General features: G+C 32.8%; 3 protein-coding genes and 1 non-coding gene across 5 annotated transcripts; all 4 read right to left on the bottom strand.

Moving 5' to 3' along the window:
• Positions 1–2,308: 2,308 nt before the first annotated feature.
• On the bottom strand, positions 2,309–6,639 carry LOC25502196 (UDP-glucose 4-epimerase GEPI48). The gene is made up of 9 exons (NM_001420965.1): positions 6,300–6,639; positions 5,170–5,219; positions 4,899–5,034; positions 4,554–4,655; positions 4,166–4,393; positions 3,834–3,912; positions 3,582–3,664; positions 2,994–3,085; positions 2,309–2,763 (listed from the first exon to the last, which is right to left on the bottom strand). The coding sequence occupies exons 1-9, from the start codon at positions 6,483–6,485 to the stop codon at positions 2,676–2,678; spliced, it is 1,044 nt and encodes a 347-aa protein (NP_001407894.1). The 5' UTR covers positions 6,486–6,639; the 3' UTR covers positions 2,309–2,675.
• A 7,316-nt stretch (positions 6,640–13,955) lies between these two features.
• Positions 13,956–20,298, bottom strand: LOC25502194 (uncharacterized). 2 transcript variants are annotated; one of them, XM_013591752.3, is made up of 12 exons: positions 19,720–20,297; positions 18,815–18,975; positions 18,626–18,703; positions 17,901–17,980; positions 17,525–17,609; positions 16,499–16,918; positions 16,066–16,173; positions 15,579–15,646; positions 15,329–15,416; positions 15,136–15,207; positions 14,993–15,046; positions 13,956–14,465 (listed from the first exon to the last, which is right to left on the bottom strand). In XM_013591752.3, the coding sequence occupies exons 1-12, from the start codon at positions 20,120–20,122 to the stop codon at positions 14,385–14,387; spliced, it is 1,698 nt and encodes a 565-aa protein (XP_013447206.1). In that variant the 5' UTR covers positions 20,123–20,297; the 3' UTR covers positions 13,956–14,384. The 2 variants fall into 2 exon arrangements, with proteins under 2 accessions (XP_013447206.1, XP_039684680.1); XM_039828746.1 differs by lacking the exon at positions 16,066–16,173 and having other exon boundaries at positions 14,376–14,465; positions 19,720–20,298.
• A 99-nt stretch (positions 20,299–20,397) lies between these two features.
• On the bottom strand, positions 20,398–20,470 carry TRNAA-CGC (transfer RNA alanine (anticodon CGC)). The gene has a single exon. It is a non-coding gene; the product is annotated as a tRNA-Ala (tRNA).
• Positions 20,471–21,296: 826 nt separating this feature from the next.
• On the bottom strand, positions 21,297–25,228 carry LOC25502192 (putative RING-H2 finger protein ATL21A). The gene is made up of 2 exons (XM_013591751.3): positions 24,354–25,228; positions 21,297–21,909 (listed from the first exon to the last, which is right to left on the bottom strand). The coding sequence occupies exons 1-2, from the start codon at positions 25,090–25,092 to the stop codon at positions 21,422–21,424; spliced, it is 1,227 nt and encodes a 408-aa protein (XP_013447205.1). The 5' UTR covers positions 25,093–25,228; the 3' UTR covers positions 21,297–21,421.
• Positions 25,229–27,161: the final 1,933 nt, after the last annotated feature.

Here is a 27,161-nt window from a genome sequence, read left to right as displayed (position 1 = left end):
TACCCTAATAATTCGGAAGGGTGCAAATCAAGCTCTAAGGGTTGCCAATCCGGTTTGCCATCAACATTAAGAATGGTAAGATTGATTGAAGGAGTTCTATTTAACCCATATTTATGTGTTGAAAAAACTAAATGAATTTTTAAAATATTTTTTTTCCTATTTTCATATTTTAATTTGTATGAAAAAAAAAAACTTAGGAGAATGGCTTAGCAATATGTTTTTGTAAGATGCGTGTGCAGCATGTGCTAAATTCACATAATTGAATAGAGTCAAAGCATTGTTTGCTGTCCATACAAATCACATTAAAAAAAGGTTGATACTCCATTGGATATTGATATGAAATACGAGAAGATACATGCTTGCCTTAACAATGGAATCTAGTTTTACATGCATAGTTAAATAAGTTTCCCAAATGCAATTTATCATAACACAAGAAGAAAGAGACATCTTCCGGATGGTGTTACGATATTGCATCATATTTCTGAGACTTAGGTAGTATTGTAGTAGATTCGATGCAATTAAAGTGGCATGAAGATGAAAGTATTGTATCTGGAAAGATTGGACAGCTTCTCCTTGGCGGATTAAGATTGATCATGATTACCTCAACTTTGGGCTAGAAGTCGTAGAGAAACCTACATCTTGTGTTTGTCTAATGTCAAGTGAACTTGCTTGGCATTCAAAGCAACTCCCATTGTACGTAGCCTGTGATTCTTGGCATTTATGATCCAACTCCCATCATTGAGCATGAAATAAAAGTACTAGATGTAGTCTGTAATAATTTATGATCCTAAACAACTAGTGAATATTGATACAGACATACTAGTATAGTATCCTTCATATGAATATAATGTTGGAAATTTAGGTCTTACTAAAAATAGATTTCATAAAACATTCAACAACAATGAATCAATAGCAGAAGCAAATCAAATATTAAACGATTATGATAAAACGTTCAGCCGCCGCTAACCGTGTTGATGTTGATGTTTGTTTCAGATCAACTCCGCTCTTTATAGTTGTACAAACATCAACATCAACACGGTTAGCGGCGGCTGATTTGGTTCTTCCTCAACCGGTACCTTTATGCCTCAAGTTCTCTTCAGATGGAGAGAAGAGAGAGTTTGCCGTGTACAATGTATTGGGGACCATAGCCTCCTTTATATTGGATGACCATTAGGGTTTCCCATTATTCCGTTAATGGGCGGGCCATCCGGACATCCACTCATTGAGTCCATATCAACTAATTAAATATTTAATTAATTATCTAATTAGAAATCTAATAACCTTATTACTTAATTTGATCACTAATCAATTAAGGCTCACAATTGATAAATAGCTAATATAATTATTGTTACGATATTTACCCGCATAATGATATTGAAATATAATAAATAATAAAATATTCCAACATATAATCCTCTTTATATTCAGTACAGTTACATAAAATGATTCAGTCTGGCTCAAATTGAAAATTGGAAATATAGATAAATACAACTCTACAACAATTCACTCAATAAGGTGAAAGAGATGAGATGATGGAAACAAATATAAAACCAAGATCTAAAAACCACAAAAAATGAATAGCCTTTTTTTTTTTAATGGCAAAATATAAATATATATCAAAACGGAAAAAGAACCACTGTACAAATACACCAACAGGATGCCAAAAGACACCCCACACCCACCAGAAGGGTCAACCCCTAGCCTCACAGACGAGGGAGGAGGAGAAACCCAACAACACCAATAGAACAACACACCAAGAAAAAGAAGAAGAAAACCAACACCAAAATGGCCCCCGAAAAGGGCCCCACCACAACCAGCGCACCCAACAAGGAAAAGCGCAAGGAGAGACAAGAAGACAGGCTGGAAAGGTAGAGGCAAAGAACCCCCACCAACACACCCCCACAACCCCAGGAACACAACCACCACAACACCCTACCGTTGCCAACAAAGGACGGGTTGCACCTCCCACTCATAAAAGGAGCAGGAAGTAGCAGGGCACTTAGCCAGGAACCACTTCCAAGCTAAGAGTTTCGCTCTATTCACCACAGAAAAGAATGAATAGCCTATTATGTACATCTTTCCTTTATGTCTAGTTGGGATTCAAAATGACTGTAGTTCAAACTGTTTTTGTTAAATTATAAACGTCCAACTCAACACGAAAGTCGAAGGAAAAACAAAACATAAGATGAGATAAGTTAAATTGAGCTATGTTATTATTTGTATAATTTTGTTAGGACAACTAAAGATATACAAAGAAATGTAGATATTGATATGAAAATCAAAACAACATAAAGAAATAGTAAAAATAAAGCACAAATATGAGAGAGATGTCCAAAAAATTGTCTTCAAGTCATCCAGCTCAAAAATGTGATTAAGATTTACAAAACGGCATGCAATCATGTTAAAGAACATGAGAAGATCCATTTAATAGCCTGTAAGCGAACCGTTAACTTAAACCACTACTTAAAAAAAAAAACACCACCACTTATTTGCCTCATAATTAAAATTCATAATTACAAAAGTTATCTCCATCTTAGAATCGCTAAAGAAAAAGTGAAAAACTCTAAATAAAACTGAACTTGTAGTGGCGTATAGGATTCAAAAGACCCCAAAAGATAACTTATTTTGTATAAATATAAATAAATGATCAATGTCAAATGGATTTGAAAGAATATTCACTTTTCAGATTCACCATAGCCATAAGGGTTTTTGCTAGCCCAATTCCATTGATCACGGCACATATCATCAATGCCATATTTAGCCCTGCACAAGGAACATAAATTTGTAAGGAAAAGGGGAAAAAAATTAACTTAAGAAAACTTGCCCACATTTCTGATCAGATGAAGAAAATAGTCTTGATATAATAATATTTGCAAAATTCGGAGACACTAAAAACATTGAATTTCCGTTAAAAATAATTGAATAACCAGAGAGGAGAGCTTTAAGAACAACTAAATATCACAAAGCATTCGCTTGAGAAAATCCACACTTACTTCCAGTTAAGTTCTTTTGCTGCTTTTTCTGTTGATGCATAAACAACTTCAGCATCTCCAGGTCTCCGATCAGCCTTTACAATTGGAATTTTCTAAATAGTAAAAAAAATGTATAAATTAATTAGTCCTGTACTAAACAATAGCTTAATCTGAATATAAATAAATGAGTTTGTTCAATATGTTCAGCTATGAAACTGAATAACAGTTGAATAGAAAGATCAGATGTTTCTTTGCCGACACATTTTGCACATGTTGTGTAAATGAACTTGTTTCACATTAATTTTTTCATTTCCTTGTATATCTTATAAAAATACAACTGACCTTGTTAGATATCCCATAATATTTAAAAAATCATCTATCTTAGGGCCAAAGTGAAAGAGTTTTTTAGTTTACTTACAACTGACGTAATGGAAATAAGTGAACACAACTTAAAGAGATGCCATAAATGATTATCTTAACACTAAGGCAAGTCCTTATGCTATATCAACTTAAAGAGACCATCAAATGACATTTATAAAATGGTTATAAGAATGAGAGTAAGGGATAGCAAAATAAAAAGGATCATAAATAGAATCATCAGTCTGTTACCTTTCCAGAGGCCTGTTCAAAAGCTGCAACCATCTCCAAAACTGATGTTCCCTTTCCTGTTCCCAAGTTATAAACCTCACAACCTGTATGCAGACATGAAATTTTACCAAAACAACATCACAAAGTGAAAATCAAAAAACGCACCAAAGCAAAAACAACTATCATTGTATATGGGAATCTAACATCAGTTCGCAACCATTGTTTTTGGCTGAATAAATTATTAGAAGAATTTGATCAAATTTCGAATAGTACCTGTCTTAGGATCATCTAGCTTACACAATGCAGCAATGTGCCCATCAGCTAAATCAACAACATGAATGTAATCACGGACCTGAGAAAAAGACAAAGATTTATCATGTAAGATCCTCAAAAGCTTATCGGGAAAAAAAATGTAAGATCCTCAAAAGAAATCAAAGGTAGATCTTAACAAATGGGAATTACGCATGTAAGAATGGACCAACTGTGGCATCATTATTATCAAAATAATCCAAATCGAAGGGAAATAGTGGATAGTGTGTGAGCTTAGCATGCAACTTTCCAAGTCAAAATTTCAGCAAAACAAGTCAAGAACAAAGAAAACATACTCCAGTTCCATCACTTGTGCTATAATCTGTTCCAAAAACTGTCAATGCAGAGCGTCTGCCAACTGCAACTTGCTGAACAAAAGGCATGAGGTTGTTGGGAATTCCGCGAGGATCCTCACCAATATGACCACTGGGATGTGCACCAACGGGGTTGAAGTATCTCAACAGTGTTATTTTCCATCCTGGATCAGAACGGTAGATATCACGACAAATTTCTTCAATGTATAGCTGAAAGAAAAAGAAAAAGAACTCTCATTAGATTCTGATAGGATACATCTGTAATCTGTAATATACAACCAAAATATAAACAAGATTGCAAAGGGAACTCTTGTTTAGCTATCCCTACCAAAGTATCCGATAAGTACCCTAAATAGTTCTTTAGTCATACCTTGGTTCGTCCATATGGGCTTGCAGCCGATAAAGGAAACTCTTCAGTGCAGGGGACCTCCTTTGGCCAACCGTATACAGTGGCTGAAGAGGAGAACACAAGCTGAAATCAATCAAGAAATACAGAATCAGGTTCAGTAACAAAATTGCAACAACCAATCTCACAAGACACTTTAAGGTAGCAGTATTATCAGGGCACTAGAAGAAGAAAATATCTAGACTATATCTTATAGTATCTTATGATGAAACTTTTGAATCATTTCCCACTACAAGTACTCAATCTATATGACTCGACCTGACATTCTTCCCAAGCAAGATTCAGGACTTAAAACTAAAATGAAGTTACCTTCTTGCATCCATGGGCAGCCATGACTTCAAATAGAACAATTGTCCCGATCAAGTTGTTGTCATAGTAGAGCAGTGGTTTCTGCACACTTTCACCTACTGCTTTCAGTCCAGCAAAATGTATGACAGCATCAAATCTGAAAGGAAATATACATATACATAAAACATTTATAAATCAGTGATCAAATGAAATTGCAAGAGAACTCGAAATTGAAATGTGTCCAATCTTTTGTATAAAAGAAAAATCACAAAAGCTTATGCACAATCCTTACTTTGTGGAAGAAAATATTTTCTCAAGTCCATCTCTGTCCCGCAGGTCTAACTGCAATGTGAAGAAGTAAAATAAAATATGCCGGTCATCATCACAATAAAATAACGGTATATACTATCAATTTAACATAGGTAACATATTTTTCCAGGAAACTACTCACATTATTTTATTCACAATGAATTATAGAGGAATGGAATGCAAACGCACAACAAATTGTGCCGCTAATCCTTTTCGGACGACAAAATCAATTCTTAAATACAACATTTATGGACTCAGGGGACATGATATTTTTTTTTATGCATGACTCTTTGAAATCTTTTTAAGAGGTCATCGACCTCTGGTGCTAGGAAGCCAGAAGTATCGAACACAAAAATGAATTTATAAAAGCCACGATCTTCTATCGAACAAGGGAGAAACCATGATCCACCCATACAAGTTTCCCTTCTACCTCTACCCACCTAGTGAAAAACTATTAAATATATTTTTTATTCAATAAGGTGAAATACTTTATCAATGTCTATTGCAACTAAAATTGGAATCTATATGTTGTTTTCAGCTATTTTTACAAAACGTAAAATTTACAAAAAATGAATTACAACTTATATCAAAATAATTCAAATACATTTTGAATAATATAATAATTATTTATTTATTCCATAAACACTTAATTAAGTTTTTGTTTTTTTAATTCACTTTGAAAACTACAGTACAGTTTAGAATTTCAACAAAATCGCAATATCACCAAAAAAGCCAGATTGGATCTAGTAGTAACGAAATAAACAAAACAAACATCACATCAGAAAGTATGTTGTGTACTTGTCGGGCCAATTGTGAAACAGACTCAGCTCCCAATTATTATTATTATTCACACACAACACACGAATCTTCCACCGTCTCTTTATTTACAACGCCCAGGAATAATACAACCAATAAACTTTTCTTTTAATTTTACCCTTTTGGTTGGGTCCACTGGAAAATAATCTAATAAAAAAACACTATAAAAACAATTTTTAAATTTAAAATCACCATGTTCGGCAAAATAAAAAAAAATAAAAGGACAGTACAACCAAATCATTATATACTAACTAATTAATTGAAAATGGTAGAGCAACGAGAGAATGTGCCGCGCACCTTATGAAAGGAAAGGTTACCGGCGAAATCACCGGCGAGTTTCTTAACTCTGTCGATGGATTTTTGAGAAGAATTATCAAGATTATCCACCACGACGACTTTGTAACCGCCGAGAAGAAGCTGGAGGACTGTGTGGCTGCCGATGTAACCGGCTCCGCCGGTAACCAGAATGGTTTTGTTTGACATAATTGAAACGCTTTCGCGAAAGTGAGAGAGAAGAGAAAAACTGAAGAATATTTTTTGATAAACTTTGAAACTGGAATGAAAAGGTAGAGACTGCGTGTTTTATAGGAAAAGGAAAAGGAAAAGAGAGAGTTTGTTACGCGCCACGACGTCTTTTATTTATTTTAGGACACTTTGCGTTCTTAATTTTCATTGCGGAATTTTTTCATGTTATAGTATATTTTCTTTCTTCTTTTTGATTTTTTTTTTTTTAATAATAGTAATTATATTAATATTTTTTTTACCAAAAATAATTATATTAATTTTTTTATTTATTTATGGTTGAATGCTACAGGTCATCCACGTGGGTTTACAGTGTGTCTGTTTTTTGGGCGAATTTACAGTGTGTCTGTTCCTGATTGGTCTTTGAATTTTCTTATTCTTTCCACCGCAGTCATTGGTGTTTCTATTTTCTAATCCTCATTCTTTCTCTTTTTTGTGCATGATTTATTGATTTAGTATATTGTTTTTTGAGGCAGTGTGCATCATTCATTAGTTATAAATATATATTTTTTGGGCCAAATGTTTGGGATCAATGATTGGTTAATCATGTTAATGACAGTTACACTCTCTAGGTGGAGTTTTTGTTTTTTTAGTTTACTTTAGTGTTACTATTATAAATAAAAAGGTCATGTTAATCGGTGCCCCATGACACTGGTTAAGGAAGTCAAAAGAAGAAATTGCAAGTAAAAAAAGATATATTTTAAACTTTTAATGTATTGATTACACGGTTTTTAATGCAAAAATTACAATGTTTGCTCCCTTAACCGGTACAACTGAGACATTGGTTAACATTCCGTAAATAAAACTCGTAATAAACTTCAAGGGCATGCCTCTCAAAAAAACTTCAAGGGCATGTAAGCTATTGCTTGTGTATATAAAATAATGATATAAGTTCTTACATTTTTCATTAATTAATTGTCTTATTACAAAATTGTTGTGGTAAGAGAAATCACTAAATTAGTCATTGTCTTTATACAAAATTCTTAAATTGGTCTCTGACTCTATTAATAACTTAAAATGGTTCTTGTCTTTGTCAAATCTTTCTCAAATTGATCCCCAACTCTATTAATTGATTTATATTTTAAGTCATTAATGTATCAAATAAGATCCAAAAGGCATTATGTCATAAACCACTAAATAATATCCAAAAGACATTGAGTCATTAAAACTCAAAATACAAAACAATTAATAGAGTCACGGATCAATTTGAGAAAGGTTTGACAAAGACGAAAAACATTTTGAGTTATTAATAAAGTCGGGGACCAATTTAAAAATTTGGTAAAAAGACAATGATCAATTTGGTGATTTATTCGCTGTGGTAAGTGATAACTATATGTACGAACATAATTATTTTGTGTTTTTTTGTCAAAAAATAAACTATTATTTTGTTTGGTATAAAACATTTTTTTTTAATAAGATTTTGTATATAAGGTCCAACGATTAGTGAGAGACGCAATTGATTTAGTTATTCTATGAGTAAAGACTAAAGCTCTCATCAGCAACAAATTTTTAATTTCTAAATATATACTCCTAAAGTTTGGGTTTTCGATTTTATTCATAAGAACTTACGAAATTGACGAGAATACGAATATTCCTGATTCCTGAAAGAGTCTAAATCCCAAAAGTTCCAATTATATAGTCTAATGATAATGAGATAATGTGGAGTATTTTAATTTGCACTGCTCCCCTATGTATACTAAGAGTAGTAATATATGTATAATCATTGGTGACAATTTTGATGACAACTATTATTTTCTCTCTTTTTATTGGTCAAAAACAATAAAAAGAGAAAAAGGAAGAGAGAGAATAAGAATATAATGTGAATATGAGAGAAAGTTGTCATAAAGTGACTGCACAAATATCATTCCTCTAATAGTAATCTCTAATTAAGTTCAAAGAATTGTCCTCCAAAAGAAAAGGTTGAATGAATTTTCCTTCAAAAAAAAAAGGGTTAAATATGTTTTTGGTCCCTATAAATATGTCAACTTTTCGTTTTAGTCCTTCTAAAATTTTCCTTCAACTTTTAGTCCCTATAAAATTTTCAATCACTACTTTTGGTCCCTATTTTTAATTTAATTTTTGTATTTTTTTTTAATGAAATTGTGCAGAAATGTGTTAAATATTTTAAAAACAATTCCTAAAAAAATTAGATTTTTTTAACAAAACACAAATTAAATATGAATTTTTAACCATAAACAATATAAAAATTTATATTAAATTCATGTTTTGTTAAAAAATTCTTAATTTTTTTTGGAGTCATTCTTATAATATTTTGAATTTTTCTGGAAAATTTTATTAAATAATATAAATTCTACATATGAGTTTACTTTAAAAGAGGGATCAAAAGTGAAGATTGAAAACTTTATAGGGACTAAAAGTTGAAGGAAAATTTTAGAGGACTAAAACGAAAAGTTAACATATTTATAGGGATCAAAAGCATATTCAACCCAAATTTTTTTTGAATGAATTGAATTGCTGCCCAAAAAATGGCAAAAAGCCTAGACAGGTGGCTTACGCAATGCAAGTGCACCAAAATTGGCGATCACTTGTTAAAATTTAATTGTGCTTTGTGTGTTGAAGTTGCATACTGATTCCTTCGCGGATCTATAGGAATTGCTAATAAAACAAGATTATTTTATGTATGCCGTGTTTATGTCAAAAAGAGGTAAATAGAAGAGTTTCCTAAAAAAAAATAAAAACTTTGATCTGTAAAATTGGGATATTTTAGGCTTTGTTTGGATTGATGGAGAGTGATGGAATGGAATGGAGTGGGATATATCCATATTCCATTGTTTGGTTTTGTAAAAAATGAATGGAATTGAATGGAGTGTGATGGAACCCATTCCATCCAATACCACTCATTTAGCCAACCCATTTTTTATTCCCCCCAAATTGGAAGGTATCCGATGGAATTGAACATTTTAATAATAAAATTACAACTTTATTCCAATTTTGGCACGCACCATTCCCATTTTTTTCCCTCACTTCTTATTCCAACCTGCCTTCATATTCATCTTCACTGTTCATCCTGCCACTTCTTTTTTGCAACTCTCCAAAGTAAATCATATTTCTTATATTTTTTTTTCCATCTGTATTCATATTTGATGCTGTCCTTCTAATTTATGAACGGTTAGTGCTAGCTTTATGCCTTTACCAATAAAATTTTGCCTGTAGCAGATTTCAATTATAGCTTGTAGCAGACATGGAGTAGATTTCAGTGTGATGGATATCGCTCATGTTGAGTATTTTCTTTGAGTAGCTTGGTATACAAGGGGTTCTCGTCAATGAAGAATGTTGAAAAAATTTCTAATGAAACTGCATGTATGGGTGCTACTCACAAATGATTGAATTGAGTAGAGAATTCAATTTGATATATATATATTTTTTTTTTTTAAAAATAAGGGTAAAATTGGAATAAAAAATTTATAACTTGTTCCGTTTCGTCAATTTCCAAACAATGAATAAAAAATTAGTTTCGTTCGTATCCAAACAATAGAATGGAATCTTTATTCCGCTCCATTCCGTTCCGCTCCATTCCGTTCCATTCCGTTCCGCTCCGTTCCGTTGGTTTTAACTTATCCAAACAGAGCCTTAAGTTTAATCTTATAAAAAATTCTACACTTAGTTTTAGTCCATACTAAATCTAAATTTGTTTAATTATGCTTAAATTCTTAAAATTTTGAACAATTTTTTGCAGTTTTAGTCCCTACTAAATCTAAATTTGTTTAATTATATTTAAATTTTTAATATTTTAAACAATTTTTTGCAGAAGTGTTAAGAACATTACTAAAATTTCATCTGCAAGAAAAATCTCAAAATTTTATTTCTACGTCGAGATTTTTGTTACTTTTATCTTGAACTTTTGTCTTTCAAAAAAATTCATATTTAACCCATTTCATGGTATAAAATTCTAAATTTTAGTAAACAAACTTTTGGTAATGTTCTAAACTTGTCTAAAAAATCGTTCAAAAATTTAAGAGTTTAAAGATAATTAGAGAAACTTTGTTTTAGCAGGGACTAAAACTACATGTAAATTACTTTTATAGGAACCAAAAACACATTTAACCCAAAATAAAAAGTAAGTAGAAGAGTTAAGGGTTAAATATGTGTTTAGTCCTTACAAAATCACGAGTTTTTGAGTTTAGTCCCCATAAAATTTTAATGCTAATTTTAGTCCTCCAAAATATTGTAGTTGTAATAATAGTCCCTATTTAAAATTCTTTTTACAAAATATGTACACTTTTAGTCCTCCAAAATAGTCCATATAAAAAGCAAATAGGGACTAAAAATGAATAAAATTTTTGTATGTACTAAACTTGAAAGTTTGTAATTTTGTAGGGACTAAAAACATATTTAACTCAATAGTTAATTTTTTCGCTCATATATTTTTTTCTTGTTGCAAAAAAATCTTTTAAGTTTTAAACGTTTTGCTTTTGGTCATTGTCGTCATCATTCGTTACAAAAACGTATATGTGACAGAGAGTGACGTAACAAACAACGCCGATTTGATAAAGTGGGAGGGACCAGAACAAAAAACAAAATTCGTAGAAGAAACAAAACCGAAAAACAAGAACACAACAAGTTAAAATTTAAAAACATTGGTTCTTTCATCTTCATGCATTTCTTCCTCCATTTTCACCAATCACACTTCAAGCTTATACCCCTTTTTTTTTGTTTACCATCACCCACCCACCCACCCCCTTTTGCCCTTTTTTTTCTTTTCAAGTAGCCTAATGGTTGGAGCTCACATATTTTAAATGTGGAGAAGTGGGATGTCAGGGGTTCAAACCTCTACCCCTGCATAAATTATGCAATGTCCTACCAACTGAGCTAAGCTCATGGAGACTGCTCCTTTTGTCCCTTAACTATTATCATAGAAAAAAATAATTAAACAGAACTTCAAGATTGTCCCTTTTAATTTAGATAAATATTTTTTTTTATTATAATGATATTTGCATAAATATTTTAAAAAGTAATTTTCTGTCATATGTGATCATAGTGAAATATGACGTGTCTTCTATAAATATCTCAAAAATGGTCTAAAGGTAGACATACCTTTACCATTTTTAATAAAAAATAATTTTTACAATAATAAAAACAGGGAAACAAAAATAATATTTTAATAAACTTTACAAAAAAAATGAGGATTCATCATTGAACAAGATCCATATTAGAGAACTAGAACATAGCAATTGAACTTTAGATTTAATTGATCTCTCTTACCAAAATATCACAATAGACTTTGCACACACTTTACATTTATTTAAATTGAACTTTAAATTTAAATATTATCATGTGTATGTACCATGTAGGTTGCACTGAGGCTTGTCATTTTCTGATTTTGGCATAGAGGCTAGGACATGCCTTTATCTCATTGGAGTTGCACTTTATAATCATCATCACAAGCACAAGCCATCTGTTTCTTTTTGGCCAACCTATAGTAGCAAGATAGCAACACATCATTAGACATATAAACTTCCAACTTTATGGTTTTGCATGACTTTCTATAATAATTTCTTTAAAGATTTTGTTAACGAGTGCTATCAGAATACTCTTTAAGCATTTTAAATTAAAAAATTATTTTTTAAAAAAGTCAAATAGTTCAATTTCCAATACGTTAACACATGTTTTATAAAAAGTTATTATTTAAGATCCTTAACAAGTATTTCAAAAGCACTCGTTAACATTTCCTTTCCGGTACCTCCAAATCACAAGAGAACATGGATGAAGATGAAAGTGCTGTGTTCTTCTTGTGAATAAAATTAAAATGAAATTACAAACAAGGACAGCAAGAAGGGAATAAAAATGAAATCAATGTGGACTAGTAAAACGTGGAAGCATATGAACAAACTAGCAATCATTGCATGAAAATTCGACCAACGTGCTGGCGACGGTGGTAAATCCAGAAAAAAAAATAAACAATTTGAGGAATCCTACCTAACTCAAAGTGATGCAGATACCATAATTGATGTGACATCTAGAGTAATTTATTCAATCACATGAATAATTTTATTTGTTTTTTTATAAATAATTTTATATTATAAAATAAAATTCATAGACAAGCTGAATGCATTTTATTCGGATAAATCCGTTATCGATAATAATCAAGATATATCTCATTATGTAAGGCCGGTTACATGATCAATTTACACCATACTCCGTATTATTATATAATAGACCATAATTAATAGCTCTAGTTTAAAAAAAAAAAGTTAAATTAGTAGCTCTAGTGTTTGATAACAAAGAAGTTATCGATCTTCCTTAAAAAAAAACAAAAGTTATCGATCTGCATGCCTTGAGAGATGATATCCGCCAAAAGCTTAAGTCAAATGATGTGATTGTTAGGTTTGCATTTAAAAATAATGGGTTTTCAGGTAGATTGTTAGGTATCCATTAGACATTCCCTCAAACCTGGTTTGCATTTAAAAAGAAAACAATATTTTGGCATTTAGATTTGTGAATGTATTTTTTTTTTTAAACAATGAAAATGACAAAAGATTGTTTTCATTATTTCCAAAAAAATGTCATCTTCAAACAACATTTCATCTTCTCTCTATCACAATGGTTTAAAAGTCCCACGTCTTCTCATTAGCCGGTTAAAATAAACACATTTTTTAGAAAATATTTGCACCGAGTAATGAGAACTTTAAATATTAACTAATGAGAGACGTGTTCCAAAATATTTTTGCAATGTTGATGCATCCACAAACTATAGTAACAACATAACACAAATCCAACGACCAAAATAGTTGTTTACTCAGCATTTATTGCTACCTTGGGTAGGCTTACTGGTTTACACCAAAAGATTGCACCTGCATTCTGATGCATGACATGCACGTCCTTGCTTGGTGCCATTCTTCTGGCATATCATTTGCCATGCAGCATGCTGGTATGATTTGTTGCCCCTCTCTACAAGCTCCACAATATCATGCCAAACAAAGTGCTCCGCATGAACTATCCAGCTCCCCACAAAGATAGAAACACCACTCCATTAAAAGAAGCTCAACCTTGACGCAGGCCGCCTCAATAAGCTTCAAAAGCTTTGCCTATGCCAACAAATTAAGCTCGATTGGCATGTGATAAACATAACCCATCTATTCTCCAATGCAGCATCACATCACAATTGACAAAAATCACAATCAGCTTGGCAATTTACCCCTGGTCCGTACCAGCATGCAAGAGGAAGACAGTCTTGGATTCTGTTTATCACAAATGTTAACCACTGAGAATCCAAGACAAAACTACGCTACTGGACATGCTTTCCTTGTGCTAATTATCTAATGAGAAGGCAAATTTATTACTTAGAGGAGTGCTTGGAACACACTTGTTATTAGCACTCCTCTTATTATTTATTAGATGAGAATGGACCTCTCCTGGGATTGTTCACACAGAAAATCCAATCCTAAGTTTTTCAATTAGTGAAGTGTTATATATACAATATCCACAATTCAATGGATACATTCTGAATAATTGATTATTGTTAATTCACACTATATATATTTACAATATGATCCTTAACAAAAACAATACCAGGATGGTTAACAGCGGATTTACAACGTGATTTGCTGGTATTTTTACCTGTGACTTTAAAAGCCAGGAGGATTGGGTTTCAGTGGCAACAAGTATTTGCAATTAGAAGCCACACATGACACATTCTCCTATTTATATCATATACAAGACATTCCTTCTTGAGATATGATGATGGTGATTGCACTAAGATACTAGACTTTCAAAATTTGTCTGCTAAAAGACAGGTGACTGGAAGATGCTCTTTTGCTCAGTCAAGAACAGATCATTGAGTGGGGAAGTGAGACTTCAACTAATGATGTAGTGGTGCGAACCAGATGCATCCGTAAATCTTTAAACTTCGTCCAAGGGCACAGGCTGGGAGCTAAGAAGTCTTTCGGCCTCATCATTTGCTTCTGCTTGCATTTTCCATCTCTGCATAACAAAGTAAAATAATGAATTTCTATTGCAACACAAAGCAAAGGTCTTGTACGTTATTTAAAGTACTACTAAATACAGGGAATATATTATGGATCCACTCCATTGCCTCCATTTCTTTAGTTTTGGAAATACAAACATAGTTCTTATATTAATAATGGAGAGGATATATGTCTGTAAAGACAATGCCAGTGTTAAGCTGGATTAGATTGTGAATTTAAAAGCACATTAAAGGGGAGATTATCCATCTATCACAGACAGCGAACAAGTCTGAGGAGAAACTGCAATTATTTAATCAAGGGCATTAAGGATGGATATCTTAATTTCTTAGCTTCAGAATCTCACATCAAAAGAAAAATCAAGAGTATAAATAAATTCAACTTTCAATGTTGGCCTTCAGCTTGGTAGTCTAAGAAATTTATTATAATTTTAGGAGGAATTATTTTGCAAGATTCAGCGAAAGAAATTGGCCATGTTCGTAACTACAACACCAGATAATAGGCTTGAATTTTAAGTGAATATACCTCCTCTAAATTTTCAAGCTCCATGATTTGCTCTATCTGTTCTGTGAACCCATCCTGTAAAATAAGGACACTCAACTAAGTAATTAAACTTTTTTTATAGCAAGATTTCATGACACAAAAGAAATATAGATCAAATGGTTTACCACATCACTAGTAGTTTCAGCAGCAAGAACATCAGTTTCCATCTCCACTTCAATTTCAATCATAGAGGAAATCTGGCCAAAGAACAAAATTAACACTCATTCATTGATTTTAATATACAAAAGCAACCAGGAGAACTATTTTTTTTAGAGGAGAGAATGTTTTCTATTCAACCTTTAAAAAAAAAAAACATACCCTAGCATAGCTGGCAATCAATTCAATTCGTCCCTGGAGGGAATTTTGCAGGCTCTCTCGGACCCTTTTGACTTTACTTATCCGAGTCCTAGAGATAAATAAGTGATAATGGTAACTTCAGACAAGACCAAAGTAAGAGGAGCCAGACAATTAATGAAAATTGAGGACATCACGTAGATCATCGTCGAAGAAAAATATTATTTTATCAGTTATACTAGAAACAGAGAAGTATGATGTTATAGCAATTAACCGATAAGAAGGTTCTCCAACAGCTGAAATTTTATTCTCAAGCTGGCACATCCGGGCTAACATCCAAACCTTCAAAAAATAAAACAATCGCATTATATAACTCAAACAACAGGTAAAATGTTTCAACATAAGGCGAGGAAAGAAACTATTATGCTTAAAAATTATTTCTATACAATCTTACTCTCATTATGGAGCATTGTTATATTAATCCATTTTTTTCTTCAACAATCTAACATTGTTGTATTAAAAGGAACTCAACCACAGAGGGAGTATATTAGCAAGAATGCACGTCTGAGATGAAGCACTTCTCCCTTAATGAGTTTGTGAAATTCTCCGAAAAAAAATTGTTTTTTATATACAAGAGGTTGAAAATTAGGATAGATAAACTGTTAAATGTCCCCTAGGAAATGAAACCGCTCCCTTCCCCAAAATTAAGTAAATAAAGGTCAATATCACCATGCTAATTACAAATCATGCAAAATGCACACCTCTTTTTCAGCAGCTTCTTTTAAGTCATTGATGCGAGACTGAAGCATGTCATATTGAGATAAAAGACGTTGTTTGATAGCAGTTACTTCCACCGATCTTTGCGGAAGCTGCAATCATATATAAATGCATACGGACTTAGTATGTCTTTTTTGGGAAGATTCACAATTGCTACCTTTGTGAGCAGTGAATAAAGGGACCAGCAAGTCATAATTCGACTTTGGTATGTCTCAAGGATTTGCAGTGGTGAAACAAAGCACAAACCCTTCAGTTGTGAATAGCAAGTTTTAATCACTGAAGGCGATAATAGAAGATTGAATTATAAGGCACTGTCAGCAGAAGATTGCTTCTTTTGAGAAGTAAAACAAGTTGGATGAAGAGAAGATAAATTAGCATCCCTCAATGCGAAAAGAACTGATGTATCAACTACAGTACCTGATTAAACTGGGGAAAAACAAAGGAGTTCAAAGCAGAGCCAATAGCAAGAGATGAAACTGCAACAACTGATAGGAATTGAGGTAGGCTGGGGTCAATAAGTCCAGAAGCAGCGTCACCAGTGGCAAACAAAGCAAGAAGTGGAAAGAGGATGGAGGGTTTAAGTAATGATGAATTTTCATCTTTTGTGGGGGCTCTTACAAGACGTGATTCCCGTCCATCTTTGTGGTTTGTTATGCACATAGCTTCACCAGGATATAAATCCGGGGCTCTTGAACTTAATTTAATGGGGCCCAGCTTTCTATATACATTTGATGGAGCTGCCACGGCAACAGTTACCCTTTCGCCTTCTTGTGCTGGCAGATCAACTGTCTCAGTTGCAAATCTGTGAGTACGAGCCATACCAGAAGGCGTCTGCACCTAAATGCCAGGAGAAGAAAATAAAGGATGTAAAGAGGTAACACAAGTGAGACATTATAAACATATCAGCAATTGACATGAGATTATTTCAGCAACAAATTAATATAAATAATAAAAACTAGTAACGAAGCATTCGTTTCTCATATCTCAGAGCTCAAAAAAAATAACACACTAGCATATGTTTACTCACTGAGAAAAACACCAGATTGAATGGATAAATGAAGGTAGGGAATTGGGAATCATACAGAAGCAAGAAAATGACATCATACCGACACAAAAGTAATGTTAAAATTACTTAAAGCTGGGAATGAAACCTTTACCCAGTGCAGGTACTTCCAAATGAGGTCCTAATTGGGGTGATATCACAGCAGAAGTATTTCTAACATTGAGCAGGAGGACTTAATACAGGCATATGAAAACCTTCTGAAAGGTCAATTTTTTTTTTTGCAGAACTCAAAAGGCAGAGGGTCTGGAAAGGCTAATTATTAATCGCTACACTGGCTTCTCACAACTAACCAACTTAAACCCAACTCATATATAGGTCCTTAATTAAAACTCCTGTATGATTATATAATCAGAAAATCGCCTCACAAAACGGATACATACCACAATAGAGTGAACAGCAGATGGAATGCTTTGCTTCATCAGTTTCAGGAATCTTAACCCCTTTTTCCATGCTGTAATGTCCATGCTGCGTTCGGCAGGAGGAGATCCTTAGAAAAAGTGAATACTCCATGATCAACACCGTAAACATACATATTGTTAAATTAACACAAGGAAAAAAATGAAAAAAAAAGGGGGGTGGGTGGGAGAGGGCAAATACTTCGGAAAAAAAGGTATGATGCTTTCCATGGCAACCACAGGATTCATAGGATATGGCAAACTCAAAAGTGAGTTAAAAATTAACATATCATATTGATTAAAAAGAAATAAATCATCAAAAAGCATACTGCTCATAGAGTAAATGATATCACTAACCAACCTGATTTCTTCTGATTGAATATTGACTATGTTTCCTGAAACAAGTTCATATTGGTAGCGGCACTTTGCACAAGATACTATCTGCAACAACAATGCTTCTGTCCTCATTTATCACAACAGACGAATATGATACTACACTCTTGCTGAAAACAACTTATTCCTAGTTCTGTACAAACTGATTGTTAATCTTCATTGACAAAATCCCAACAAGGAATCTTGTTAGTGAGACAAGAACTATCAACAATAATCAAGAAGTCAAAGTATAATATAAAAATTTCACAGGAAATTGAAGAGAAGCGAAAGAGAGTAAGTTGTGGAATAAAGCCCTGTGAGTTTACTTATGGGAAACTTGAGTTCAGTTTTTCATAATCACTCTCCAATCAACAAAATAGAACATTAAACTTATCTTTCTTCACAAGGCACTCTTATCATAAGTTTGGACTAAATGCTACCAATACAGGAACAGAATGGAAGATTGACAAGGTCATAGTAGTTGAATTATCCTTTTTATGTAGGCACAACTGGAGTGGGAGAGAAACAATTTACTTTTTGTACTAAATTGAAATTGAAGGAAGAGCTCACCAAGGAAGGATTCAGAGATAGTAATAAATTACATAATAATTGAAAGATCTAATCCGAAATCGAACTCATTGAATTATTGCGTAGGAGAACCAAACTAAAAATGAATTAATATTGGGTATAGGCAAGGTGAGGGATAACAAATACCTGAATACCTTGCTGTGGCTGTGCAACTGCAACAGCTATCCGACAAGTAGGACACCTCACTATCTTCCCAAAGGGAACCTGCAACAATTCCCATAAGTAAAAAATGGTTACAAAACAAGTCCAATTTTTGCAATATCAGTGTCATGAAATGAAGAACTCAAGAGAAACAAGAAAATTATTTAACCCTACCTCCTCAGAAGGAGAGACGCCCACCTCACATATATATTTAACCACACTAAGAGCATCCGAAACCCTCAAAGATGCAGCCAAACCCTGAATCAACAATGTATAAACACGTGCATTTGGCCTCGACCACTTCCATCTCTCAACTAAAGGACCACTCTCACCAACTGTTACAGTGTACACAAATATGTGCTTCATCGTCAAAATCAAATTGTAATGGCGAAGACAACCGTTTGGATAAACAGAGTAATTAAACACTAACAGCACAAATGCATATCATATAAGTGCTATAATATAACCTATTTCTATAACAAAAACAAATATAACCAAATTATTTTCATATAAGCTATTTGTTGTTTTCGTAAACCATTATTAGCAAAATAATAGAAATAAGCTGAAAACAACTTATGGACATGTTTCCCCTCAAAAATAAAAACAAAAACCTATGGACCTGCTATAATTTTTTTTCATAAGCTCTTTGAAAAAGCCTTGCAACTACTTATATTATCAATATGGTTCCGTAACTTTGTTTGGACAGCTCAATAAGCTAGCTAGCTTTTAAACTCATATAACTAAAAAAAGACTCGTTTGGTGACCATCATTTTCTAACAAGCTAATGGTTTATTTTTATTAGCTTATAGCGGTTTACGATAAGCTACTTCAAGTAGCTTTATAGTTTGATATAAATCATCATTTTTAGCTTTATTATCTTAATGAAAAAAGAAAATCAAATATTAATTAAACTTATATTTTTTATTTTTTTTTATCTCGTATCATGTTTATAAGTTAGTTCAACCACCAATTTTACTGAATGCTACAAATTGAATCGGTTAGTTTTTCCGCTGTAAGCTAACTTATCAGTTACGCACAAGATTGAAAAAATAAATAAATAATGAGAAGAAAAAAAAAACCTTGATGAAAAGTGGAGCGCATAGAGTAAAAAACAGACAAAGCAAGTTGTGGATTATTCCTTTCAAGCGCAGCAGAAATAATAGAGCAACAATCAGAAGTAGAAACAACACCACCGTTAGTGGAAGAGTTGTCAGCGATTAACTGCAATGCTTCGTCGGCGTCTTTGGCGGTGGCGGCGACTCGGAGAAGAAGCTGTTGATCCAATAAGTTGTTAGAGTTAGATGTTTCATTTTGGCTTTCGCTTATGGAAGCTTTGAGGTTGATGAATTTCAATGGTTTTGTGAAAATGAAAACAGGATAAGAAGCGTTGTTGCGGTTGGAATAAGTTTCAGAGAGTTTGAAAGAAGAAGAAGGGTGAGGAAGTATGCGAGAGAATGAAGGTGTTGATATATTTAGAATCATAGCAGAAATTAAATGTGAAAAACCTATATAGATTTCGAATTGAATGGATTTGATTATTCTCGTTTTTTCTATAGTATTGTGATGATATTGTTATGAGATTGCATTATGGTGGTTTGTGAGGGAAAAGGATGAAGCAGAATTTGAAGGTGAGTGAGTGAGTGTTTGTTTGTGGTGGATAGAGAATCGAGATGGATAAAGTACAGTTTTTTAATTTTATATATAAATGATTTTTTCTTAATAATAAACAAAATAAAAAAATGTATTCGTTGAAAAAATGGAGGTGCGGGGAATCGAACCCCGTGCCTCTCGCATGCGAAGCGAGCGCTCTACCATATGAGCTACACCCCCAAGTTGTTATGGTTTTCCAGATAAAGATACTTATTTAATCATCCCGCGTACACTTCTCATAAAAAGTATCATCACTTTATTGGTCTAATTTTATTGTGTTTCACTAACTTATTCTGAAGTTCGTTGATTTTAAAACATTATTATGTTTCAATAGTTTAAATTCAATTTAAGCCATTGAAGATTATGTTTACCATAATTTTTTAGTTTTCTACTTACTCATCCTTTGAGAGGAAGTTCTTTGTAATGCTTCATGGTCAGGGGCGGTTCTAAGGCCCGGCGACCCCGGGCACTTGTCCGGGTTTCGGGCCAAATTTTTTGCAATTTCTTGTGTAAATCCCTATGAATTTCTTATATAAACTCCTATAAATTGGGCAATTTCTTTATATTTTTTATTATTTGCTTGCAATTTCTTATGTACGCCCTATAAATGTGTTGAAATTTTTTTTTTGCCCGGGCTTTACAATATTTCAGGCTCCGCCACTGTTCATGGTCGTGAACTCCTCCCTGCATCGAGTAGTTTTGCTCAATGGATGTTCAAGGGGTATATTTTATTAGACTTTCATTTATCCTTTCTTTTGTATCCTTCTTTTTCATCTAACCAAAATACATTCAAACTCAATTGTTTATAGTCAAGCCTATTGTCTTATTGATGGATGAAATATATTGTGTAGGGTTTGGTTTGAAAGCCTCATTAATCAATTTTACTACTATAAATCAATTGGGAATATTCGAGTTTAACCCTAACTGTAACAATTTAGTCCGTCTTAAACTTTCTATTATTGTGGATCATTTACCCTAACAACCAAGCAATAAAGACAGAAAAAAATAAAAAACTAACATCCTTATTTATTATCTTTAAAAGAAAATGGTATACTACATATAATGACTCTATTCTCAGCAGTATATAACATTTACATCAAATATATATGGCTTGAAGTGTGACCAATTTATCTATCGTGAAGAAGACAACGGTGACGAATTAGGGGATAAAAATAATGAAGAAAAAGAAGGACCCGTTGAAGAATACGTCTCTGGTGAATTTCTACATATTGGGCATGTACCATTCATTTTGAGCCACTCATCAATACAAGCAGCATGAAAATAATGGTTGCACTCAGGGATGCTTCTCAACGTCTCTTTAGGTTGATATTCAGATAGACAAATTGAACAAGTATTGTCATTGGCCTTCAATAAACGTCCACTCTCCCCAATAAGAGTCTTGGGGTACTTTTCAATTGTGGCACCATCAAGACCCATTGCAAAAGAAGGGAGAGGTTCTAAGGAAATTGTTATTGTAGGAAGATTTGAGGTCCTTTGTTCATAAAGTGGTACCGTTCTCCTCATCTTACCACATATACTGTAACATAAGCCAATCAGACACAAAAGTCCTGGTATTCCCACTCCCATTGCTATGCCGTATTTCACACTTCTTGAGAGGCCTGTATGAAATATGTTAGTTTTTTTTATCGATGAAATTTGTCATCTAAATCAATGATATAAACAACTTAACTTTAAAGAATTAATATTATTTTTTGCTACCTAAAAAAATGTCTTAACTTTTTTTATCTCTTATCTTATATTTTGGGTTCATATTGGTCCCTTAACACATACAAAAATGTGTCTATTGATCACTTAATTCGATCAAGAGAAATGATATTTATACAACTACTTTATGATAACTTTTTGACAACTTTCTCTCTCATACTCACGTTATCATCTTATTCTCTCTCATCTTTTTTCTCTCTCTCCATTGTTTTTAACCAATGAAAAGAGAGAGAAAAGAAGTTGTCACTAAAAATTGTCTTAATGGTTGTTGAAATATCACTACTCTTCGATCAAGTTGTGTCCCATTAGTCACATTCTTCAACTATTACTATGTTAATCAAACTTAAAAAAAAAAAAAAACTATTATGTTATTCAAAGTCAATATTAACCAAAGTCATCTTCTTCTTCAATGAATCTTCTTTCTCATCATTACCTCCAACCTCATCTTCTTCAACATCAATATCATCAATCTCAAACCTCAAAAACATCATAATTCTCATCTTCATCACAAATCAAAATAAACCAATAAACTAAAACAGAAATCAAATTAAATTCTGAAATTAAACTACAAAATAAATATAAACCATAATTTCCTATCTTACACAACTTAATCAAGTTAAATGTTGAAGAAGATGGTGTTGTGATGATGATTGATGATGTTGTTGAGACTTGGCTAATATCGACTTTGACTAGCATAATTTTGACTTTGATTGATAGGATGTAAGAAAACGATTAACCTGATATAACTTAGTCAAATTAAAGGGTTATACACGTCTTTTTTGTTAGAGGACCAATATAAACCCCAAATGCAAGATAAAGGACAAAAAAGTGTTTTAACTTTAGTTTTTTTTAAACATGATTCTCTATGCCAACATAATTTGCCTAAATAAAATGCATTCAAACTTAAACCTACTTTGCAAAACATGTTAAACCCCTAAGAATTAAATACTTGATATATTGATGTATATATTTTTAGTCCTTATAAAATTAAGAGACTTTCAAGTTTTGTCTCAATATTCTTTGATCATTTACAATCCACCAATTTGTATAATGGTAGGGATTAAAAACATCCGTTTTTTTTACTTAAAATCGAGACTATAGATAGTTAGAAAATTTATTGGAATTACAATAAAAATGATATTTTTAGGAACTAAAATTATATTTAATCCTATCCTATTTTATAATATAAGAGGGCTGCATGCCTCAGGCCTTGAAAGAAACTTTTTAATTTTTTATAAATGGCCTTGAAAGAAACTTATTTGTCATATTGTCTCAATATCTAAGAAATCGTGCTTCTATTGTTCAATTACTATCCATCGATGTGTGTCAAAAAGTCCAAAACAAATTGGAATTGAATATGATGTGAATAAACTATAAGAAATTATAGCATGGACTATCTAAGCATGACTTCATTTTGTCAAAAAAAATAAAAAAAGAGCATGACTTCATGTTTGTTGGACCTAAATTATAAAAATCATAATATGAGTCGTTCAATTATGATGAGACAACTAAGATCTTATTTTTTTTTTTAGAAAACAACTAAGATCTTATAACCGGGTGAATGCATTATTATCTCAAGTGCAGATAATCTGACTCACTAAAGAATACTCTCATATTGAAAATTAATTAAAAACTCATTGGATGGACGATCAAAGACCTCAAATTTAGTTTAAATTGGTATTTTTCAAGTACTTTCAAGGAGAAAGCATAACTTTTCCATATAAAATGAAATTTTCATATTAAACTTTACCACAAACTTATTTATTAACTCCAAGCAATTAATTTTATAAAATGAAGGTCATGGAAATGAAGTGTTTTACCAAAGAAAAAAATGTAAACCATTAATTAAGTGCCTAAAAAATTACTAGTCTCTTTCATATTTAATATTTAAAATATATATAAAAGCATGTCACATTAGTCTTTTTCATTTTGTCTGTACAATGTATTTAATATTTAATAACTATTTATAAAAAAATCATGAAAGATAGTGCAGTCATAATTCGTGAGCAGACATACCTTAAATTAGCCTATTGAGAATGAATTATAGCACGGTTAGTCTCTTTAGAGGGAGGCAAATATAAATTAATTTGTCATTGCATTCTAGAATGAGGAGGATCCTTGTCTCACCTTAATTTTTCTTTACCAAAATAAAAAAGAAATATTTATAAAAATGGAATAAATTGAGGCAACAAAACCAATTATTATTATTTTTGACGTAAACAAAACCAAAATGTTAAGGTCAATGTATTGTTGGGAATTAATTAATCACAACCATAGAATGAAAACACGAAAAGAAAGTTGCATAGCCAGTTGATAAAGCAAGAAGAAGATAGCATACCTTGATTGGAGGGACTAGGGAAACATTCAACTTGAAGCCTATTTTCATCCTCCTCAGAGAACCCACAAACTTGACCATCAAGTAAACAGTCTCCACATCGTGGTTTGGTCCAAACCAACTCAACATCACTTTCAAGATTAGGCCATGGCCACATAGGAATATCCATCGACGGTAACGGAACCAAAGCCGTTGAAATCACCTCACACGTTTGAGACAACGGAGGTGGTGCCCATGAAACTATAACCGGAGAAGAAGACGAGTTTGAATGTTCTTTATCTCTTAGGCAAGAGATTGGTGCTAATGGCAATTCAGTAACATTTGAAGGACAACGTAGAAAAGTGAGGTTATAAGTGCTGTAAATTTCGGGGTTTAATTTAAAAGCTGAATCTGAAAGGTTAAAATTGTTATCTAAGTACCGTTTTGGGAGACAACCTTTGGGGTCGTTAACATGGATTGTTTGGGTTATGTAATCGATGTTTTTAATGATCAAGTCATCTGTTTTGGGGAGGTTGAGAATTGTTTGCCTTTGGTTGTTGCATGAAAGTTGGAAAGTGGGGTTTGTAGAATAGCTACAAAGAGGATCTTGATTACTTTCTTTTAAACCGAAAGGGAAAGCAATAACAATATCACCACATGATAAGGTGTTACAGATAATTTGTTTCCCTTTAGAAGATTGAAGTAGGGAAATAATAATAATAATAAAGACATGAAATACAAGTATTAGAGTTATGGAAGCCATTAATTAAAGAATTTGTTTGAGAGAGGGATGGGAACTAAAGGGAAGAGTGAAAAGTGTAAATTGATGATGAAATGCAAAAAGGAGTGAAGAGGGGTTTGTAGTTGGTTGTTGTAGTATGAAAGAATATATGATATGATGGAGTAGAAATGGAAGTAGAACTCTTCAAGTCAAAATTTAAATGTATATTTGTCAACAAAAGTCAATTGAGAAAATAGATGGAAAGAGCTAGCGTACTTGGCTGGCAATTAATCTGGTACAATAATTGACCAATAACGTTAGACAACAATACAAATGGACTAAAAACATGACTGATGTGCTGGAGTTACTTCTGACCTCAAAGTGCCAATGCAATTTCAGGAACAGTACTATGATCACCCGCCAAACACTTTATAAAAAAAAGAGTCCTGATAGGTGAACATGCTTAGGTGGCAACACACTCTTGTACATCCCCATGTGGCAGGGTAGTTTCGGTATTTCACCTTTTAATGAAGGGTAGTTTTGTCAAAACCCATATAATCTTGACAAAAAAAAATAAAATCAAACTGCAACATGTTCTTTTTCCACCGTCACTGTCCCTCTCTACTCCACTGCCGTCGCCGTCGTCCCTCCGGTCAGATCTATCGGACCGAATCGCCGGTCAGATCTACCCGACTGAATCAGAGAAAGAACTTGTTTTTGTCATCGCACAACCATGAGCTCTTCTTTGCAACACGCAAACGGATGCATTCTCCTCCGCCGTATCACCGCCATCAAATGCAATCATATACGAATCTCATGGCCAACCTGACGCGGTAACGAAGCTCGTCAACATTCTGGCGGCGGAAGTTAAAGAGAATGATGATGTGTGCGTGAAAATGCTGGCAGCTCCGATAAATCCTTCAGATATCAATAGAATACAAGGTGTTTATTCTATGAGGCCAGAACCACCTGCAGTTGGTGGTTATGAAGGTGTTGTAGAGTTTCACTCCGTTGGCTCCGCCGTAACGTGTTTCTCTCCCGGTAATTGGGTTATTCCTTCTCCACCTTCTTTTGGTACCTCACATTTCTTCAATTTCTCATTTTTATTTTTTCTTCTAAACGTTGAGGAGCTTTTTCAATTTTTTTTTATTATTTTGATGGAATGAGACAAAAAAGAATTGCCACATAGACAGCGGTAGAAAGGGTGGATGGATAAAGGTGTGTCTATGAATCTTTAGCCTAAAAGAAATATTCAAAAATACTGCGGGACAAATGGACCTTTTTGACTAAGAATAACAACTGCTGCATTTTGTACAAAAAAAAAACCAATGCATTTTTTAACCTATATACGAGTCAGGATCCGTTGACACCAGTCCATTGAATTGGTTTAATATAGAGGCTATTAATAATTCACTTAAAAGTGTACCGTGACATCAAATCTATTTTACACACCTTATTACCTCTTGATTTATTTTCTCTTCCTTTCTCTTCTCTAATCTTCCTGGTTTTCACTTTCTCTTACCGATGTTATTGTTAAGGTAAAAAAAAAATTGTTAAATCAATTGAATTGTTCAGGATAATGGATCTGAAACAAATTAATTCATGATTTTCTAAATTCCAACATTCAAATTTACAGCAGAGATCCAATCCTAAATCCTCATAGAATTCATTACCTTGAACCTAATGAAAATGGAACTAGAGGCTTTTCAAAGATTATTGTCTTTTTTTTTTTACGATAAGGTTATTGTCCATAATTGAAGCTTCTAGGAATGTAAATTAAATTGGAGGCTTTTCAATTGTAAAACAATCAAGAATCTCGTATTTCTGAAGAACACAATGAAATTGATTCAAAATAAAAAAAATCTTCTTTATTAAAATGTTGCCTGGGCTAGCTGTAGGAGACGAGATCATAGAGGGAATTGCATTTACCAACTAATATTTTTCATTCATTTTAAACAATAATATCTTGGAAGTATTTTAATTATCCAGTTATGGAGTATTTTATTTTTGCAAACCAGAGAATAAAGAGAATTATGATACGATAAGTTTCCAATTTAAGTTTTGTAATCATTAAAATCAATAATAATGTGTGATTGAAAAAATGATACACA

The sequence above is a fragment of the Medicago truncatula genome, chromosome 8 (genome assembly GCF_003473485.1).
Source record: "Medicago truncatula cultivar Jemalong A17 chromosome 8, MtrunA17r5.0-ANR, whole genome shotgun sequence".
Lineage (NCBI taxonomy): Eukaryota > Viridiplantae > Streptophyta > Magnoliopsida > Fabales > Fabaceae > Medicago > Medicago truncatula.
This window is presented reverse-complemented; position numbering and strand designations above follow the sequence as displayed.